The sequence below is a fragment of the Hoplias malabaricus genome, chromosome 9 (genome assembly GCF_029633855.1).
Source record: "Hoplias malabaricus isolate fHopMal1 chromosome 9, fHopMal1.hap1, whole genome shotgun sequence".
NCBI classification, from domain to species: domain Eukaryota; kingdom Metazoa; phylum Chordata; class Actinopteri; order Characiformes; family Erythrinidae; genus Hoplias; species Hoplias malabaricus.
Genome location: NC_089808.1, coordinates 21,216,262 through 21,237,890, shown reverse-complemented (window position 1 = coordinate 21,237,890; position 21,629 = coordinate 21,216,262). Strand labels below are relative to the sequence as shown.

General features: G+C 43.3%; 1 protein-coding gene across 4 annotated transcripts in view; it reads left to right on the top strand.

The window, feature by feature from the left end:
* The window catches only part of epha4a (eph receptor A4a), a 49,938-nt gene extending 39,675 nt beyond the window's left edge, over positions 1-10,263 (top strand). The window contains exons 9-19 of one of the 4 annotated variants that reach the window (XM_066680349.1): positions 454-512; positions 1,071-1,184; positions 1,394-1,579; positions 4,737-4,798; positions 4,897-5,106; positions 5,558-5,734; positions 5,849-6,042; positions 6,710-6,868; positions 7,350-7,498; positions 8,310-8,423; positions 8,785-10,263. In XM_066680349.1, the coding sequence (XP_066536446.1) occupies positions 454-512; positions 1,071-1,184; positions 1,394-1,579; positions 4,737-4,798; positions 4,897-5,106; positions 5,558-5,734; positions 5,849-6,042; positions 6,710-6,868; positions 7,350-7,464 (1,276 nt within the window). In that variant the 3' untranslated portion in view covers positions 7,465-7,498; positions 8,310-8,423; positions 8,785-10,263. Of the gene's footprint in view, positions 1-453; positions 513-1,070; positions 1,185-1,393; positions 1,580-4,736; positions 4,799-4,896; positions 5,107-5,557; positions 5,735-5,848; positions 6,043-6,709; positions 6,873-7,349; positions 8,424-8,784 lie in introns of those variants that run through there. The other 3 variants (XM_066680350.1, XM_066680348.1, XM_066680351.1) reach the window with 3 other exon arrangements.
* The last annotated feature ends 11,366 nt before the right edge of the window (positions 10,264-21,629 follow it).

Sequence of the window (21,629 nt, the reverse complement as noted above, 5' to 3'; positions counted from 1 at the left end):
TCCGCCCCGACCCTGAGCGCACAGCAGTGAAGAGCGAGGAGCAGAAGCTTTGTTTTTTTAAAAGCTGATTTGCCTGGTTCGCGTTCTTCTTGGTTCTTGTTTTTACTCAGTATTATGTTCCATTTTAAAGTCATACAAATATCCTCTCCTAAGTTGGTGAGTTTCACACACTGCTCTTACTTCATCTTTTCTTTGAACCCCAGTGGATTCCCCTGCACTCAGCTGGAGTTAGTGGTTTGGAGAAGCACCCTTCAGCTGTTCTGTGCTAGCTCTGCAGTAACAGCAGCTTTTCACATTTTATGCCTTCTGCAGGAGGGACAGGTGGCCACAGATAAAACAACCTCAGCATACCAATGTCTGCCTCTTTCTCTCTCTCACCTTTTGTTCCTGAACACCCCCAGTGACGACAAACTGCAGGTTTTAAAAGCCTCTTGTGTTGCCTGTTTTCTCTAGGAGGAGTAAATACAGCAAGGCCAAGCAGGACTCAGATGAAGAGAAGCACCTTCATCCAGGTAGGGGCCACAGCCCATGTACATTAGGGATGTAATAGGGGGTTGACTATTAAAGTGGTGACTATGAAAAAATGCAAATGTGTATTTTTATTCTTCCCTCGTCAGCTTTTAACAAATGATCTATAATGCTCTTTAAGGATCATGGGATAAACATTGCCATTCTGACAGATTGCTACACACTGCAGGAAGCACAGGGGGTAATGCAGCTTCAGTTGTTTTGGTGCAGTTTAGAAAATAGGCTTGCCGCACAGATGGTACATTGAACAAATGGACTGCAATCAAAGAAAACATGAATCAAATGATAGTCGATAGGTTATTGATTAATAAACACTCGCAGTTTAAAATCTTTTGGCTACAATGCAGTGTATAACTGGAGACATAAAGGAGGGGGATACAGAGATATATCAGACGGACAGAAGCCGGCAGGAAGCAGAGCAAGAATGGAAAACATATGTTGTGTATTCTTCATGTCACCCACCCAATCCCCCCCTCTCTCTCGTCCTCTTCTTGCCTCTCCCACATTCACCCACACCCCCTCACCCCTCTTTCTGTCCACAGGGGTCCGGATCTATGTGGACCCTTTCACTTATGAGGACCCCAACCAAGCTGTCCGCGAATTCGCCAAAGAGATCGACGCCTCCTGCATTAAGATCGAAAAGGTCATCGGGATCGGTAAGAAGCAGGCCCGCTGCGACACATTCACAATTCACAATGTATTCCAAAGCCCCCTAACTTTGCAACAAGCCCTTCCTCAGGGCGCACATTTTAAAAGTAGTTTGCATTCTATCAGGGGTTAAATTTGGCAAGTAGGCATCTGTTAAATGTCTTGAGTGAAAATGCTACCCTGGAATTTATACCCAGCCTGTGTCTCTCCACCACAGGGGAGTTTGGTGAGGTGTGTAGCGGCCGGCTGAAGATGCCAGGGAAGCGAGAAATCTGCGTGGCCATCAAAACCCTCAAAGCCGGATACACAGACAAACAGAGGCGGGACTTCCTGAGCGAGGCCAGCATCATGGGCCAGTTCGACCACCCCAACATCATCCGGCTGGAGGGAGTGGTCACTAAATGTAAGTCCCTAGCCCTGCTGCACTCAAGTTACTGTTTGAACAAGCATTGGAAAACTCAGCACACAAGTTTGCAGAGTCGGCTTCTCCAGTCTTGCTGCTTTTTGCAAGACTTGGATGCTTTTCAAGCCTTTATCTCTCAGTGCTAGAGCTCTGGTTCACCCACTTTGGGGAGTCGACAGCTCAGAATTTTTCTTTCTTCAGGATTTCTCAACTTTTCTGGATTTAGTTTCAAGCTGGGCGTCAGCGCTGTTCTGCTGCTTCACTTTCTAAATTGCCCACCGTTGATGCCTGTCTGCTGTTTGCGTCGCAATCGCCATTTGGCACCCGGCTTTAAAAAAATGACGCAGTGCCTCTTTTTTTTCCACTTGATGGAAATCAAACTTGTCTTTTATAATCGCCGCTGCCCTTTTCCAAAGCAGAATCTTGGCAGGCTGGTTGGGCTGACATCAAAACTTTTATTATTGCTTTATCGATTGAACGTATCCGCTTGTCTATATGAATTAAACACAAGCTTTTTAAAGTTCATCCTCTGCTATAATTCATACCGGGTTAGTTGCATTTGTATGGAGAAACGTAATGCGCATTTGTTCGCTTGACTGACATTCTTGCCTGGAGCGACTCAAATTACCCAGCAGCACAGACACGAGTACCTTGCTCAAGGACACTGTGATGACTCCCATTGGCTGAGTTTAAACTAGGACTGCGCTAGTCTTTGTCGACGGATGCTTTATTGTGTATCATGCTAATGAGAATGTGGTCCAATCGTATTTTTGCATTGAGCTTGCAAGAAGTCTGACCAATCCCAGAAGTTCCAGATGTGTTTTTGAAGGGTTTTATGTTTCGCCAACAAATGTAAGAGTAAACATAACACAAGCCAGACTTTAACCACAACATTATGCGCTCACCACTGTGCTTTCAGTATATAGCAAAGTTGATTGCAATCAGTATTTAGCTCTGTAATGACAATCCAATATTCTGCTCATTTTGCACACCTCTCTGACAACTTTAGGTTCCAAACCCACTAATCCGCCATCATCACTGTTAAATGAACATTGGACAAGCGTACAATTTCTCCAACGTGATGGCTCACTCTCTCTTAGCCCTTTCAACAGCATTGCTAAGAGAGCAAGCCTGGGGACGGGAAAGGAATGCAGGATTTTCTTCCTTTCCCCTCCACCCCACTCTCTTTTTCAAAGATGTGGGCAGCTAATAGCCATGTGTGAGGACACTATGATGTAGGAGAAAGCCTAGGCACACATGTGGCCAGTCTTTTTGGCTCCTATCTCCCTTGTGGACAGCCCTGGCACATATCTTCTCTGAGATACACATTGGGGAGGACACTGCCAGGAGAAGGGGCTAGAGAGAAAGGGGAAAGCATCGCTCACTCGTGTCCTGAAGTGGCTTTTTTTAGTGCAGTCTGTATCCTGGTTAGCCTGGTGAGAGCTGTTAGTTTTATTAATGGCAGTACTAGTCGTGCACTCATGAAAGCCATGGCCCGACTGAAGAGCGCTCAAGCTAATTGTTATTGCTGGACAGACAATGGTGGCCCCCTCCGCCTGCCGCCCGCATCTCCAACAGGGCCAATTAAATGTGTTAAATTACTAATGATGTTGAAAGTGTCCTGAATAAATAACCACAAAATGCCCCTGAGCTCCAGAGACACGGTGAGAGAGGCGGTGTAGATGCCAGCCATCCCTAAAGGATGGCATTCAGAGACAGTCTTGGTGGGTGTAAATGCAAAGATTGCAAGATTGCATTTGCATATCGAAGCCACTGCTTTAACAGTGCAGTGATTTCTCTGAGGTGGAGAGAGCGAGAGAGCGAGAGCGAGAGAGAGAGAGAGAGAGAGAGAGAGAGAGAGAGAGAGGGAGGGAGAGAGCCCGTGTATGTGTGTGAGAGACTCTCTTCCATTGTAAAGCCATCACACTGCTGTCCCCCATCTCAATAAAAGGGGCTTCTAGTTGCCATAGCGTTCTCTTGTCTCAGCCCTGACTGGCAGGTGATTCTGGAATGGAGGCCTGATAGCCCCAGCACAGTGGACGCATTCAACAAACAAACAGGCACAGTGAGAAAGAATAAATAAATATATAAATAAATAAATAAGAAATAAACCCATGCATGCAAATAAGAAATGAGGAGGGGCTCAGGCTTGATTGGGAAGTGTCACTCAAAACCCCTCAACACTTTGAGAAGTTTTTTTTTTCCTCCCCCTTCTGTCCACTAGAAAAAACTTTCTCTTTATTCCTCTACCTCCTCAATTACTCCCAGAAACAGCAGCCCAGGGATAGTGGACTTGGAAAATGAAAATCTCCTTATTGCATTTACATACATAGGGTGTGGGTTTCTCCTCTCTCTCACTTTTTTTTTTTAAGTTTTTGATTAGCTTCTCCGCTTCTGCATTTTGTTTATATGTGCCTGAGATGATTACGATTCATGAGACAGCCTCCACGGAGACTTGGCTGAGAGTAGACGGTGTTTGTTTAGCAGATGGGTTGGCTGATTGTTAGGGAGTTATTAAGTAGAGCTGATAGAGAAGAGGTGGAAGCAGGAACAAAAGAGAAGGAATAAGTGAGAGATGTGGAGGAGAAAGAAGCTCATACGTCAGGTGCACCTGCTTTACATGCATAGATATAAGTGGAGGTCTGGCGTGTGAGTTACGTGATTATAAGCACGCAAGACTATTTCTGAAGCTGAGGTGGCTAGCAGTGCATGAACGTTAACGGGATTTCATTTGCACAAGTCTAGCTGGACGCCTTCTGCAGTATCTGGCTATAAATTTGAATTAAGCAACTCTAGGTAAGGGTTGGTATTTTGGCTCCTGGGCTCCTTCTTCAGTTGTAGAGTGTAATTCACTCAAAATGTTACATAGTGCAGTTTCTGCAGTGCTGAGCTAGACGAAGCGATTGGTTGAATGGTTGAGAGTCACCAATGCCACTCCACCAAATTACTACACCAAATTACACCGCTCCAATGATCCGCAGCCCAATGCTGGAGGTTTTATTCCCATTTACACCCTTGTGCATTGACCTGAAGCTGCTCCAGTGTGTCTCCTGTTACCTGATGCTTATGTTTTAGCAACTACAGAAAGATCCATGCTAGACATGCTTAATTGACACCTGTTTTTATTTTTATTTTTTTTTTTTTTTTTTTTTTGTAGGCAAACCAGTAATGATCATCACCGAATACATGGAGAACGGCTCTCTGGATGCATTCCTGAGGGTGAGTCCACCATTTCCCTGAACTGTTAACCTTTTGGACAGAGTTCTGACTCCAGTTTTTATTTGCTACAAATTGCCTGTGTACTGCTTTCTATACAGAAGAACGATGGGCGTTTCACGGTCATCCAGCTGGTGGGAATCCTACGCGGAATTGCATCGGGAATGAAATATCTGTCAGATATGAGTTACGTTCACCGTGACCTGGCTGCACGAAATATCCTAGTCAACAGCAACCTGGTGTGTAAAGTGTCCGATTTTGGCATGTCCAGGGTGCTGGAGGAAGACCCTGATGCAGCTTATACAACAAGGGTAAGGCTTTAATGTGTTATAAAACCAAGGAAAAAATGTCCTTAAAAGGGGCCATATCAATTTGCTTCATCCTGCTTTGCCACATTGTTTTGCAAAGCAGTCTTAGCTTAAACCCTCCTTGTAACTTCTGTGTCAGTGGGCAGGGCTACATTTCTGTAGACTGTATGAAAGAGACAAATAAGTGACAACATTGGCACAGTTTAGCTTTAATACATGGACTGGGATGTGAATTTTGACATTGTTTACACTGTCTTTCTTTCCAAGATGTAGCCTCTTTAAATGTTCATGGTATTGAAATTCTTTATGGCTTGTGTTGCATTTAAGGTTCTTTTCACCTTTTTTTCTTATTTTTTTTATAATATTACTAACCCTATAGTGCCGCTTTGCTCTGTGTGCATGTGCGTGTGCGTGATTAACCTGGGTGCATGTGTTTTGTTGTGTCTTTCGAAAGGAAATAATGGGCACCTATCAATCGCAGGGGGGGAAAATCCCCATTCGCTGGACAGCGCCAGAGGCCATCGCATACAGAAAGTTCACCTCTGCCTCGGACGTGTGGAGCTACGGCATCGTCATGTGGGAGGTGATGTCGTACGGAGAGCGGCCGTACTGGGACATGAGCAACCAGGACGTGAGTGTGGCGGCGGAACGCGCGACTTTCAGGAACACTGATTCAGAGAGGACTTGCTGGGGGGCCTGTTTCTGACCTTTCAGTTTTCTCACGGACTCTTTCTCATTCTCACAGGTCATCAAAGCGATTGAAGAGGGTTACAGACTCCCTCCTCCAATGGACTGCCCTGTGTCACTGCACCAGTTGATGCTGGACTGCTGGCAGAAGGAAAGAGCAGAGAGGCCCAAGTTTAGCCAGATTGTAAACATGCTGGACAAACTCATCCGCAACCCCAACAGCCTGAAGAGGACTGGAGGAGATATAGCCAGGTATGATGTTTCACATGGCATCATGAGTGAGTAGAGTAGAATAGAACAGAATAACACAATATGTTTTGATAACAGTTGCGTAGTATTAAAAAATTAGGCCTAAAAATTAAGTATTAATATGCTACGTTACAATCTCTAACACTGAAACCACCAACTTTAAATCATCTTAACCCAAACTTCTTAATCTGGAAACTTCTGCAGCACCTTTTGCTTGTTTTAATAAATGAAAATGGTCATTTTTAATACTATGCAACACTTATCGTAAAGTGATAGAACCATGAGAGAATGTATGAATTACAGTTGTATATCACACACAAATAATGCCTTCAAAGATATTTGTGCACCTAAAAAAAAAAATTCATTTCACCTTAAATAGAAAAAAATATCAATGTAGCATCACATTTCCATGTACCTCTTGCCTGACTGAAAAAAGTAAAGCCTGCTTATGCATCTAAACAATAAATGTCATAAACAGGTTTTGCTATGGCTACGTTTTCCATTGACTTTCTCTATTTGCAATAGCGCGGAGACTTGTTAAATGCTAGATCTGTAACCTTGTACCAAAGAACTGAAGCATATGGTCATTAACTTTTATAGGGCCCACTGAACCCTCAGTAAAATGGGCAGTTCCCTAGCAAAGCAAATACCTATTCTCTCTCTCTCTCAGACCCAACACGACCCTACTAGAACCCAGCAGTCCAGAGTTCTCCTCTCCTTTAGGCTCTGTCTCGGATTGGCTACAGGCCATCAACATGGAGCGTTACCGTGACAACTTCACCGCCGCCGGCTACACCACACCAGAAGCTGTAGTCTCTATGACGCACGAGTAAGTCGCCCAATTCTCACACACTTTGGCCAAAAGTCTGTGTCTGTGTGTTTTGGACACAATGAGCTCTCGGTGTGATCGCGATTAATGCAGGAGAATGGAAACTTACTCTTAAATCAGCACCTAGGGACATGTTGCCTTGACATATGGGCTCAGAAATTACAATTCCATGCAGAAGCCCCTAAAGATAGCAACGGAGTGGTTTTAGTTTCTGAGAAAATCGACTTTGGCTTGCAAATCTTCAGGAAGGTCAGGAATCGGCTGTTTAGCTCTCCTGTTCAGCTAGATTGTCCTCTGTGGAGCTCAGCAACCAGAAATAAAGGAGAACTTTCAAGTCATTCCAGCATACTCAGTGTATGAGTTTTTCGGTTTGAGGTTTGGTGCCGCTCTGGAGGAAGCTACAGCGTGAGCTCCCGAAGCTTTAGAGTTGAGATAATGTGTCTGCCTTTTCTCACCATTTGTTGTTTTCTCTCTCAAACAGAGACATGACCAGGATAGGGATCTCCTCAGCCACACACCAGGACAAGATCCTCAGCAGTGCACAGGGAATTCTGTCGCAGATGCAACAGATACAGGACAGGATGGTCCCTGTCTGAACTAACTGCATCGGAGAAAGACACAACTCAGAACGTACTTTTTAATTTTTTCTTTTCTTGTTTTCGTTTTGGTTTTGTTGTTTTTCGAAAAGGAAGTCCATTTACCTCATCCATGCACTTTAAATTGAACCTCTGATGAAGAGGGAGAAGGAAAAAATAAAAAAGGAGAAAAGGAGAGACAACTAATAATTACACAGCACTTTTTGGACAAAGGCGCTCGTCCACTTCGATTGGAGGCTTCTCCACCTCACAGTGTTGTGCCATACTGGATATGATTCTGTAGAAGGCTCTTTGACCATGCCTTTTCTCAATGGAACTAATGCGGCATGTTCTTTTTCTCTGCTCCTTTTTTTTTTTTTTTTGTATGTGTGTGTCAGTATGTAAATAAGTAGATCTTTTGGATTTGCCTGTTTCGCCCCTTGCCATTTCCTCAGTTTGTAGCTGAGTCAGTGCATCTGGTGATTTTAAGGTGGGAGCTGTAAAGAAGAGAGAGACATTTTTTTGAGCTCTTTATTTTTTTTTTTTCTGGCTCCGTGTTCTTATCATGCTGGGGGGAGAAGCATTCGTCTTCTGTGAGTACGGAATGGAACTGAGTCTGGAATCCCTCCAGTTTTCCCCACCCTTTGAAATGGAATATCTGTCTCCACTCTGCAATGCTTCTCCCCGCTCCGCTTGGCTGGGAACTCATGCACACCACTTGGATTAGAGAATGCTGCCCCAAGTTTACATCTCTTTCTTTCCCTCTCTCTAACTTGGTCTCCAAGGCACCTCCCCCACCCACACCTCCCCTTGTCTCTTTCCCCTGTTCTCACTCTCTTGCTTCATCTCCTTCTCTCTCTTCCCAGTCTTTCTTATACACCCCCGCCCCTGCCCCACTCCACACTCTCTGAAGACCCCCGGCAGGCCGTCAAATCCTTACACGTCTCACTTACTGGAAGCTGCGGCAGGACAGAACTAAGGTAAGCACAGAGGCACGGAGGCGTGGGCTCGTCCCGCCATTTACAAGATTTGCTCTGTTTCCTTTCAGGCGCCCCATTGTTATTTACCCACTCCTCAGGTGGGATTCAGACCAGCAGAGATGAGTTACTGGCAAAGAAAGCACAGCGAAATAAAAACCTGTAGCCAAAATGGAGAAATGTGGAAATGTGTTTCTCCCAAGCGTCCCAGCAACAGAGCAAAACAGAGTGATTTCTGTTCCCTTACTCAAAGGATTACTTCAGTTAATGCTTTGTTTGTGCCCTTGAGTGTTGAAACTGCGAATCTCCAAACACCCAACTCACTCGCTTTCTCTCTCCTCTCCCTCTCTCTGTCTTCTCTCAGCCTCGGTACGTCTGCAGACGAGCGATATCCTTCACCGCCTCAGCGCTGGAAAAACACGCTTCGTATCACCACCGCTTCCGCACGGGCACCAGGGCTACAATTCCCAGGACGTTTCCTGGAGTCCAATGGCAGGGAAAAAAGAAAAAACAAACGTCAAACACATCGAGGATTGGCTAAGGATTCTCCGCTCGCTTCCTATGAGTTTCAGTAAACGATTACCTACATTTTTGGAACTGTCTCGTTTTTGCATAGCACGACTGCAAGGCACGTTTCCACCCATGCTAGCAACGTGAGCAAGCCTCAGACTGCTGGGGTGCCCGACCGCTTCAAGTGCTTTTTTGTTCTTTCAAGGATGACAGTTTGGTTTGGAGGAAAAAAAAAAAACACTCATTGACATACATGCATAGTATGCTAGACTACAAAGAGACTACAAAGTGCTAAATTGCGGCTACTTGCTGGAGAAAACACCAGAATGGATCACCCTTCATCTCTTCTGCCAACACTAGGAATTCTCCGGAGACTGCAGCTACAAAACACAAGCTTTCTGGAGGTCATTTGTGAACTGAGAATATACTAAAGCTATGAACTGGATAGTGGAGAAGGGACTTTTGTATCTAGAATAAACCTATTGCTGGAATGTTTATGAAAAGGGAAAAATAAGACTGGACATTTCACATTTTGTGAATTATGTCGACCTGTTCATCCATGGGGGTCGTCAATACGATGAGCTCACATCAAGACCCCAAACTCTTCCCTTCTTTAAATCTCTCTGTTTTATTTCTTTTATCCTCACTGCTCACTCTCAGCCTCTGAGGACCTGTTTGGAATATGCAAGGAATGTGGCGGAGGTTGAGATCTATAGAATGTATTGTGCCAAGCTTCTTAATGTAGTTTATTCTGGGGAATCAAACTAACACACCAGGTTTTTTTTCTCTGTTAATCTAATGTTATGGATTAACATTGTGCTTATTCGCTTCTATGTATACTGCCATGGTTTTATTTTCTGTGTTCCTCTTTTTTTATTTTAATGAATAGGTACATGAAACATGTCATTTATTTATGGTCTTTTTTATCTAGTTTGTAAATTGTAAAATAGAAATATGAGGGGAAAATAAATGATTGCCAAGTGCATTGTAATGAGCGTCTTGGAAGATTTATGGAAAAGTTAGACTTCAGGAAGAGTCCTGCTCCTCTTCAAAACCACATTCTTGGAACCAATAGCTGTCTGTCTCTCCAGACTGTCTGGTGAGGTGTTCTTTTGCAGAGTGCTAGCGGACATTGTGTTTAGATGGACGCAGAAGTGCCATTAGAGGATAATGCAGGACAGGCGGCTCGGCGTGCCACATTTCCATTACATTTGGCCGGAGTTAAAACACCACAGCGGGCAGGCAATGAAACTGGCAATGTAAACCAGTCTGAGTCATATTCAACAAAACCAAGATTGTTTTTAGTTTTTTAAAACTTGCTGCTCCTCTGCCAGTCCTACCATCCCTTCTCTGTTGCATAGGCCTGGCCAATGATAAATAAAACTATGATAAAATGAAAGAAAACTGATACTGAAGCTATTGAAATAAAGTCCATTCATTCAGGGTCACCTGGAATCATTGGGTGCAGGCGACACACACTCACACATTCACACCTACAGACATTTCGGAGTCCACCTACTAACGTGTGTTTTTGGACTGTGGGAGGAAACCGTGTGACTGCGACACTAGTAGCCAACTTAAGTAGCCCTAAAGGAGACATATTCTACTAGTTCTTCACAATTTCTGAATGAGTCATCTGTGAGATGCTCTGGTCAAAATAATTCAAGGATCAAACACCATCACTGTCTGAACGGCCGGTTGCAGCACCTGTCCCATTAAATGTAAATGAGCCACACGCATTTTCTTCTCCATTCCCGTTTTCTCCATTTTTACACATTGCTCTTATTTCGCAATGCTTGTTGTGTCTGTTTTGCTCAAGTTTTCTGGCATAACTGTTGGCCCTGGTTTTGCATGGGATGGAAGCGTTTGTGTAAACTCTGGCTGTGATTGTAACAGAGTGCAGATTTGGGAGAAGTACCACATAAAATTTGAAGGGGGTGAAGGAAAGGAGCGGAGGGAGGGGAATTATCCCCCGAAGAACAATTTCAACAATCAAACAGAGAGCTGCGGAGAAGGCGGTGGATTCTCGACTGCCCGCACCAGCGCCTGTGTTCCGTCAGCTTTTTTTTCCCCTTGCTTTCCTCCCCCTTTTTTCCTCTTCCCCTGGCTTTTCCTGTCCTTTTCTCGTGCCGTGAATAGGCCGTAATACAGCCACGCTGGCACGCCGCTTACGTTTAATCAGTAAACATCTGTTTCCCTGCAGCCCTCCCCCGTCCGCGATGATGGCTGATTGTGCGAAGCCTTTGATAAATAAAGCGAGGGGAGGGTGGGAGGGATGGAGGCAAGGGGGGAGGGAGGGGAAGAAATGAGAAACAAAAGAAAAAAAAGCCATTGAAAAACATAATTTTTTTCTGAATCATAGAAAAATCCCCGCCGCGAGCCCGCCGATGTTTTTCCCTGCGACAATCACCCTAATGAGAGATACATGCATTATGCATGTTGTTTAGGCGCCCGCCGATGTGCAGAAAGGAAGCGAAGGAGGGAGGGGAAGATGACAGGGAAAAAAAGTGAGAAAAAGTAAACTTCTACTCAGGAAAGACTCACCGGTTGGAAAATTAGCGGGTAGTTAATGAGCAGTGGAATGGGAACAGAGAGAGAAAGAGAGAGGCTGAAGTAGTAGGGAGTGATGCAAGAGAGTGAGCAGTTGAATTGGAGTAGCACTCAGCAAAACACTCCACCAGACTTCAGCAGGAAAGGGCCCCAAAAAGGCATCTGAAGCCCGGTTGGAGCTGGTTTAGCCTAGCCTTCTCTTATTGCAGTTTTTCACTGCTGGGTACCTACTCTGCACAACTCTGCTCTCTTTTTGGTACCTGGTTTGTTTGTTTCACTGAAATGGCTCCCCCAAAAGTGTACGCAGTGATGCTGCAAAACACTCTAATGGCAACCACAGGCTTTGGAAACCACAACAACGGTGGTAGTATCATTAAGCATTGTTTACTCATGTATTCATGTTCTGTTCATTTTTGACTCTTTTGTTTGTTCCTTGTGGCACTGTCCAGCTCTTGCTAGATTCTTTCCTTGGCCACTGATCCAAGGAGTGTCTGAAGCTCTTCAAAAGACAACAGCGTAATTTTACAACCTGCTGTTGTGAGTCTGTCGAATAAAAACAAATGTGATTGCTAGTGTAGCTTGGAGATGTTACAGATGGTTAGTTTTAGCTGGATGCCTGCATTTCACCACGGCTGACAAGTCTGTCAGGCCAATCAGCTCTCTGCAGTGTATACTCGTCATGTTTGGTCCCTACTCGGCTTGCTTGGAACCATGAGTGAGCAGGAACTAAAAAGTACACTGTTCCAGGCACCAGGCACCAAATTTCCTAATGGAAAAACATAAAAGGTGAACAGAGACAAGACGAGTAGAGTAAGTACTATGGAAAGCGGCATTATACTAAGACATGGTTGATTAATTTAATCCAGCATGAATCTCCTGAGTAATAATGCCATATATTAACGTTTATGGCATGTAGCCAATGTTGTTCTACTGTTTACAGAGACTAATGTAGATTGCCCAAAGATACTTTATTTGTTGTAGTAATGTGTACTAGACGCCTGTCCTTGTGCTATGAGGGCAGTGCTGTTACCCACTACACTCCATCCCAAAAACCAATGCCCTTACAATATTTCTGCTTTGAGCAAAATTTGCTTCAGTACTCTACACAAGATGGAAGACTTCTAGCCATTCACTTATGACACACAATAATTAACACTTTTTATAAAATTCTGAGGATGTTTCCTCACCATTTGCTGCTCTCAAGTCTTTACTTGCTTGATACCAGGCTAATGTGTTTACAAAGCCCTGTTTTCTCTAAAATGCATTTAAAATGGGTCGATCTGGTATGCTAGGCTTTCTCTATTTGGCAGAAAATATTTGGTCTTTTGAAAAGTGTGAACCAAGATGAGGATATTGCTCTATTCCTGCTCCATAGGTGGGAAATTTTGCCTTATTTTGCTGTAGATGGAACTGACTCTAAATTCTCTGGGGTATTTAGGGACATCGCCTAAATACTTTATCCCACAAAAATGGCTCAGTCAAATCCCTTTCAAATTATGTTACTGGACATCCTCTGGTAAAATCTAATCCAGCAGCTCAAACAAGGCTTTAGAATGGAATGGATCTCTTTGGAGCTGACCAATTGTAAAGCTGTAAACAACATTATATTAATATTGTAGCCAAGTGAGTACAGCTCTATCCTTAATGGTAATGGATCCAACATTTTGGGAAAGAATACTGCTGTGAGGATTTGATAGCATTCTTCCACAGGCACTTCTCCACAGGTCTAATACCCCTTTAGCTAAAGCTTGGCAGTGGACATAGTGAGCATCACATGCAACTCTAGAACACCCTAAATTCATTCTTTTATATGGCGGTCAGAGCAGTACATCTGTGTCCACTGTTGGTGCACACAAGCTGATATCACTAGCTATAAAAGGGGTTGTCTACAAATGTTTGGACAGTGTATGTGCTTTGTATTGTCCTTTCTTTTACAGCTGATAAACAAATGCCACTGTAATGCAATGCTAGTAATAGGTTGGAAGTTGAGTGGTGATCTTGATGTGCTGGGATTTGGTATATTTCCATAATCGCCTGTAATCTGTGCGTGACCCCCAGCTGCTTAATCTCTCATTCCAGCAGCCTCGCGGACAGAGATAAGCCCACTGTTTTGACCCTGTTCTGATCCACTTGAGAGCTTCTGACCACTGTAAAAAGCACTGGGACAACAGGTCAGAACTGGAGTTCTAGAGATGAGAGGGAAGCTGGAATTCAGACGTTCATCAGACAATCACCTTTTACGCTGTATTAAAAATGAAGAAACATAGGGTACACTCACTGGCCTCTATTGGAAAGTGAGATCAGCAGTGACTTGGGCAATATGGGATGCATATAAACCAAAGTGCTATTTTCGGAATGCCATCTCCTGTGGATAAAAAATGTGATGGGTCCTTCTGTTCTCAAATTTAATGGTCACTGGCCAATTTATTGGAAACCCTGACTGGTGGACCAAAATATATTTTTAAATGAGGGTATTTCTTTATAATTTTTAATTTTTGGCTACATTAACAGTTTCTAATCATCTGGTTATATTTTACAGTATGTGCTGGAACATTTCTGTGAGGACATTTTTGGCTTTCAGGCACATACGTTTTATTAGTAAGGGCAGGAACAGATGAAGGACGATTAGCTGTGGTTCACAAACAGCACTGCAACTCCTCCTAAAAGTACTGGAAGGCACTCCATCACTCCAGAAAATGCAGTTAGCTTGCATCACAATCCAACACTGGAAGGTTTACACCCCTCTAGCTGACAGTTGGCATTGAGATTGATGACTTTAGAGACTTTTATGGGGACTGTGCAATACTAGATATGTGCATACATTTGAGCATCAGTGACCACAATGAACCAAACTGACTAATAAGTAACAGGGCAGATTGAGTTGACACTGGATTGGCTACAGACTTAAGGTGGGTGGAGCTAAAAGTGGGCAATAATTGAGGAATGAATGTCAGTCTCTTTCTAGAGAAAGTTAATCAGGATTGAGATCCAAACTTGGAGTCGTTTGTCTTGAGGTTTTCTGCGAGCTTGTCTGGAGAGCGGTGTTTAATATGTGGAGTGTGTAAATGAAGCTGATTGTTCCGGGTGGTGAACACACACTGAGCCCCGCTCCAAACAGCTCTGCATGATTAATGACTGAGAGATGACAAAGATAATGAGGTTTGCCTAACAGTGGCACACTCACCCACCGTCTTTTACCAGCAGAGAGAATGTGACACAGCAAGGAGTTCCAGAAGTCAGGATGGAAGGTGGGGAACAGAGGCAGGGGACGGGGGTTCAACACAATTAAAATCTTTCATTTGCTTTATCTTCCCTCTGAGATTCTCTACCGCTGTCGCTGGGCTCTTCTTTCTTTCCTTCATTCTGTCTTACACTTATTTCTGTTTTTTGTTCTTTTACCCTCCTCATTTCTTTCTTTGTGCTGGTTTCTTTTCTTTATTCCATCCCTCTTTTCTTCTTTCTGCCTCTTACCTTTTTACTTTTCCTCATTCTTGTCTTCTTTCTGCTGTTCATTTGATCTTCTTTCTGTCCAACTGTCCTTTCTTCTTTGCCATCTTTCCTTTCTTCTTTCTTGTCTTCTTTCTATCATTGTCTTCTTTCTCTTGTTTCTTCTTTCCTTTTTTAAATTTCATTCCCTCTTTCTTTAATTTTTCCTTTTACATTTTTCTGTCCATCTTACTTTTCCTCCTTCCTATTTATTTTCTTCCTTCAATCTGCTTTTCTTTTTCTGCCCATCTTGCTTTTCTGTGCTTCTTTTTCCCCTTCTTCCCAAAATGGCACAATGAAGGACAACTGGGGAAATAGTCAGCCCAAGGTTCACTCATGAACACTGAGCAAATGCTACCCTGGTCTGGTCTGACCCCACACAAGCCCACTGTAGCGAACACTGCTGGAAAAGGTTAACTTTGGCTCGGAGAGTATGTTAGAAAACACAGTGATTCACAGTTTGTGCTGCAGTACAACTGTGGGATCTCATCTGTGGGATCAGACTCGAGTGGTAGCCTTTCTAATGCATATGATTTTTTCATGCGTATGATTGAGACCTGGGCACTGGTTTACCAGTTGTCCTTTCTTGGACCACTCTTATAGGTACTAACCTCAGCATACTGGAAACAACCCACAAGACTTGCCATCACAAATTGGCTCAGACCTACACTTCCCAAACTTTTGAATCATAGAAAACATTGGCCTTTTCCAGAACAAGAACCACAGCAAAGCTCTCTACACGCCACTATGTCCGAACCCTACTTCACCTCTATTGTTTTTTCTTGATTAGTACTTATGAGACTGAGTAAAGAAAAGCTAACCTCTATAAATCAGGCTTTAGTTCTGAATCCAACTTCTGACACCAGAGAAGTTCAGCAGGGACAGAAAAGGCTTCTAGTTGCCAGCAGTGAAACGACGATGAGTGTTTGTATCTGGATAAAGCTAGGTCTTGTGTGTGTGTGTGTGTGTGTGTGTCTGTGAGAGAGAGAGAGAGAGAGAGAGAGAGAGAGAGAGAGAGAGAGAGAGAGAGAAACTAAGGAACAACCTTTGGAATCATGGCTCAAGCTTGGTTCCTGAGTGTTTGTGAGTGCACCACAGGGCTATACACACACTCTGCCAGGCCAACCCATGCCCCACACCCCAACCCTCCCACCTGCATATGAACACAGCTCCTACTAAACCCTTCAGGCCTGCCTTTGTCCAAGATCAATACTGGAACCAGCTTCAGTGCTCGCAAACAACTCTTCATCTCTGTCTAATACCCAACCTTTAAATTACGACAAAGTGCTGTTCCTCTGTGAACCACTCATGTGGGATAAAGCTGTATAAATCATACCGAACAGGGGGCGTTTTTAGGATTTAAAAACTGGGGCTCAGGCCAAAACATCTGAAGCTTGTAGGGGAGTCTGGGGGTATCCTCTCAAGGGAGAAGATGATTTACACTCTAACATCTGCAAACACCATTTTCTAGCATTTGTGAGATAATTGCTGAGTACCTCAGCCACCCCTGATCAACTTCCTTTATAAACAAATTATTTTTTACCCGTTTAAATTGAAAAAACATATTTATTTATTTATACCTTCATTCATACTTTTTCTGTTAGCACTTTTCCCTAGCACTTGCCCTAATGTACACACTCTCACATAGTCACTCACAAAAATACACCTGTGGACAATTTTACACATTCACCCAGTCACTCACTCACTCACACCTGTGGACAATTTCACACTCTCACCTAGTCACTCACTCACTCACACCTGTGGACAATTTTACACATTCACCCAGTCACTCACTCACTCACACCTGTGGACAATTTCACACTCTCACCTAGTCATTCACTCACTCACACCTGTGGACAATTTTATACATTCACCCAGTCACTCACTCACTCACTCACACCTGTGGACAATTTTACACATTCACCCAGTCACTCACTCACTCACACCTGTGGACAATTTCACACTCTCACCTAGTCACTCACTCACTCACACCTGTGGACAATTTTACACATTCACCCAGTCACTCACTCACTCACACCTGTGGACAATTTCACACTCTCACCTAGTCACTCACTCACTCACACCTGTGGACAATTTCACACTCTCACCTAGTCACTCACTCACTCACACCTGTGGACAATTTTACACATTCACCCAGTCACTCACTCACTCACACCTGTGGACAATTTCACACTCTCACCTAGTCACTCACTCACTCACACCTGTGGACAATTTTACACATTCACCCAGTCACTCACTCACTCACACCTGTGGACAATTTCACACTCTCACCTAGTCACTCACTCACTCACACCTGTGGACAATTTCACACTCTCACCTAGTCACTCACTCACTCACACCTGTGGACAATTTTACACATTCACCCAGTCACTCACTCACTCACACCTGTGGACAATTTCACACTCTCACCTAGTCACTCACTCACTCACACCTGTGGACAATTTTACACATTCACCCAGTCACTCACTCACTCACACCTGTGGACAATTTTACACATTCACCCAGTCACTCACTCACTCACACCTGTGGACAATTTCACACTCTCACCTAGTCACTCACTCACTCACACCTGTGGACAATTTCACACTCTCACCTAGTCACTCACTCACTCACACCTGTGGACAATTTTACACATTCACCCAGTCACTCACTCACTCACACCTGTGGACAATTTCACACTCTCACCTAGTCACTCACTCACTCACACCTGTGGACAATTTTACACATTCACCCAGTCACTCACTCACTCACACCTGTGGACAATTTCACACTCTCACCTAGTCACTCACTCACTCACACCTGTGGACAATTTCACACTCTCACCTAGTCACTCACTCACTCACACCTGTGGACAATTTTACACATTCACCCAGTCACTCACTCACTCACACCTGTGGACAATTTCACACTCTCACCTAGTCACTCACTCACTCACACCTATGGACAATTTTACACATTCACCCAGTCACTCACTCACACCTGTGGACAATTTCACACTCTCACCTAGTCACTCACTCACTCACACCTGTGGACAATTTTACACATTCACCCAGTCACTCACTCACTCACACCTGTGGACAATTTCACACTCTCACCTAGTCACTCAAATACACCAATAGATGAGGGTGGCCTCATTTTAAGTCTCCCCACTTTAAGCTGGGAATGTGAAATATACATTTTGAAATGGGCTGTTGCTTAATATTTATTCATGGCCATAATTGGCATGTAAATTATTGGTAAGCCTAAAGCTAAATTGTGTGATCAAGTGCTAAATGTTAATCCTTGTTGGATTCTAATGTCCAGCAATACTCAGTGATACCTTCCCTGCAAGGTCAGGAGGCCACTTCCTCAATACCATTTAGGATCTCCAGATCATAGCTTCAAGAATGTGTGACCATGGACCAATTTGTGTACCAGCAGTGTACTATGTGATTGGTAATCAAACGGTAAGCTCAGGCCTTGAAATACTTATCTAAACCCAATGACACTCCACTGTTAATTTTAGGTGTGAACTAGTCTGGACATCATAATTTTTAGCCAGGACTTATTGTCTTCAAAACCATCCAAATATTATGTCATGTATTTGCCCTGCTAAAAGGGCAGTCCCAATACGTGGGTCAGATGTGGCTAAACATCTAAAACATAGTCAAAAACTTCCATCAAGAGGCATCACCTTGTTTGTTTTGGTTGGATTTTAGAGAGCGCAAGGCTCTGCACAAGTCTGGCCTTGACCCACTGCCAACTGTGGGGACAGGACGGCAGGTGGATAGAGAGAGAAAGAGAGAAGGGGGTGAGGAGAGGAAGCGAGGGAAAGGTAGAGGGATGCTGTGAGGCGTTCTGTCGAAGCGTTCAGTAGCAGGGCGAAGCCATCTGCCAGGTGAAGGAGGCAACTTGTGGCCTGGGGTAGCGCACAGATTTGCCAGATACGATCTGCACAAGTTTGGCAAATGGTGTAAAATCATACATGCCTTATAGGCAAAGTGGTTTGGGAGCAAGAAAGTCTTTCTTTGAAAGTTTTGTCATGTCATTTAGAAGCTGGAATTTTTACACCACTTTCCGAAAGATATCAAACTTCCTTAAACTAATTTCAGCTGTATTATTGGAATTTTAGACACTAGTGCAAAACCTGGTCTGTGATTGAATGGTAAGGTTGTTACCATGCTTGTCAAGTGATGCTCTACTGATGCCCCTCGCTCTATCAAGTGATTCTCAAACAGAACAGTCAGGGTTTGTGTCATTTGCAGTAAAATATAGGGCTGCATGTTGCAGCCATGTCCTGACGTTTAGAGAAACAAGCTTAGGATCAAAAGGTTACAGATTTGATCCACTGGATTGGCAGAAAAAGTACAGTGGTGATGAGAGAGGGAATAGTGCTGTCTCTCCCATATCCAAGGCTGAATTACCCTTGAGCAAGGCACCTAATCCTCAACTGCTAGCCAGGACCTGAAATGACTGCCTACTGCTCCAGGTGTGTGTGTATGTTGACTGCTGTGGATGGGTCCAAATGTCATTGTACTGCTGGGCAATGATTATATAATCTAGTTTCATGTTTTCACATTTCATCTATCATTTCCTTGGGTAGATGATAGTCTACATCAATGTCTCTCTGCCAGGTGTTACTTAGGTAGTATTGCCATTGTTTATGATTTTACTTTGGCCTAAATTCTCTAAAGTCTCTAAATTATAACATTTAAAAATTTTACAGGGATGTGTTCCTACATTGCTCTCAGTGATTCCATGTGGGATCTAGATCTGCGGAGACCCTGAGAAGAATATAGTGGTTACAGAAGATGAATGTATGATATATTAGTTCAACATTTTGGAAATCATTAACTAACATCAGAATAAATCACTTAACTAATCTAACAAAGACTCTGAATTACAGTGTAGATGGAAACACTTTTCATTGAGGATCAACAGAACAGTGCATCAGACTGAAAAGAAAAAAACAGAGTATGCAGAGTAAAAGTAAATTTCAGCAATATTACTTCTGTTTTCATACACACAATAAATAAAGATAAAGATGCTGCTCTATTTTGCAAAATGACAGTTGTGCTGACCCCTAATTCTGTATTTGAATAAGCTGTTTTATCTTTCAGGTTCAAAAGACTGTAGATTCTGGTTTAGCCATATAAGGTCTCTCTTATTAAGGAATAAATACATTGTTGTCACTCAAACAGCATGATCAAATAGGTTAAAAGTTTAGTATTTTATGTGGCAATGCTCAGGTCAGCTTCTCAAAACACACCAAGGCCACTGAGGGCAAAGGAACAGTAACTATCCCCACCTTTGCCACCCAGGCAGACACAAGTTGAAAGAACCACAAAAATGACCCTGTTTGTGGAGCTTTTTCCTTTGAGAGTTCAGGTATTTGGGTTTAAACTGGGCCCGGCGTCTCAGTTTCCTTGAAAACATATAATCAAGTACAATTTCCAACCAAATTTGACCAAGCTACTGGGCAAATGTTTGTGGTGTCACTGTTATTTCCATCTATATTCAGTCAGACACACCATATGACACTATGTTAGGTGTAAAAGAACAATCTGTCCATAGACTTGATTCCAAATAAGCATCTTCGACTTGAACACAGGTGCAAGACTGTACGATTTAAGGCAACTGTTTAGAACAACGTTTAACTCAGAGTCTGCCGCCAACAGCTGGACCCAGCATGGGTCAGAGGAGTAACTGCTGCAAAAACAAGTGATGAATATGCAGTAAACCTGTCCTGCATGCACAAGTAGCAACACTACATTCAAGGTTAGTCCTCAGAGAAATGTGAGAGGATCTGCCTGCTCCTGACCAACTCTGAAACTGAAAGCAGCCAGAGCAGAAAAAGAAATGAACATCTTAGTGGAGTACATTAGCTGCTACTTTTCATTATTGAAAAAACAAACAACAAAATCAAGTGTGGAATTAGGTATCACACCTGTGGTATCTAGAGTATGCTAAGGTTATCTAGGTGGGTAAGATGGCTACACAGTGTGTGCACACAGTGCTAGTTGGCAAATGTGTCTGTCAGTTGATGTGACAGATCTGGGCAGTTTGTGTTCTCCTCTGATGTGCTAAACACTTTGGTGCCAGTTCAAAATGGCACCAACAATAGACGTTCTGTCCTCAAGAGTCCTGAGGGTGGAAGTCAGGATGACTAATAATTGAGTAGAAAATACAGGCAAAAACTTAAATGAATATACCAGTAAAACACTGTGAAAACTATAATGGTAAACAGTAACAGAAAACATAATGTTGCTATAATCCTTAAGTGAAATAATGCAGTTTTATTAACATTATTAATATGCACTCCACACTCTGATTCCTAACCTTTTTCATGTTTCATTTCCATGTCTGTTATAAAAGTACATGGGCAGCCATGATGGAGATTTTATTCTTGGACGTTCCAAAGACCCTCTCTTCAATTCCCTTTAAAAATCTTCCTTTGCGCTATTCATATTTTGCCCAAATACATACACTCATACAATGTACTATATTTCTTTTCCCATCCCTGAAATTCACATCTTTCAAGGCCCAGCCCTAGACCTACAATCTGCAGTCTGGATCCCCCAGGCACTGACAAACTCTGATAAGAGTTATAAATATCTGCAGTGTCTTAACATTGTGCTCTCTCTGAGGCTTCTCCACAGCCTG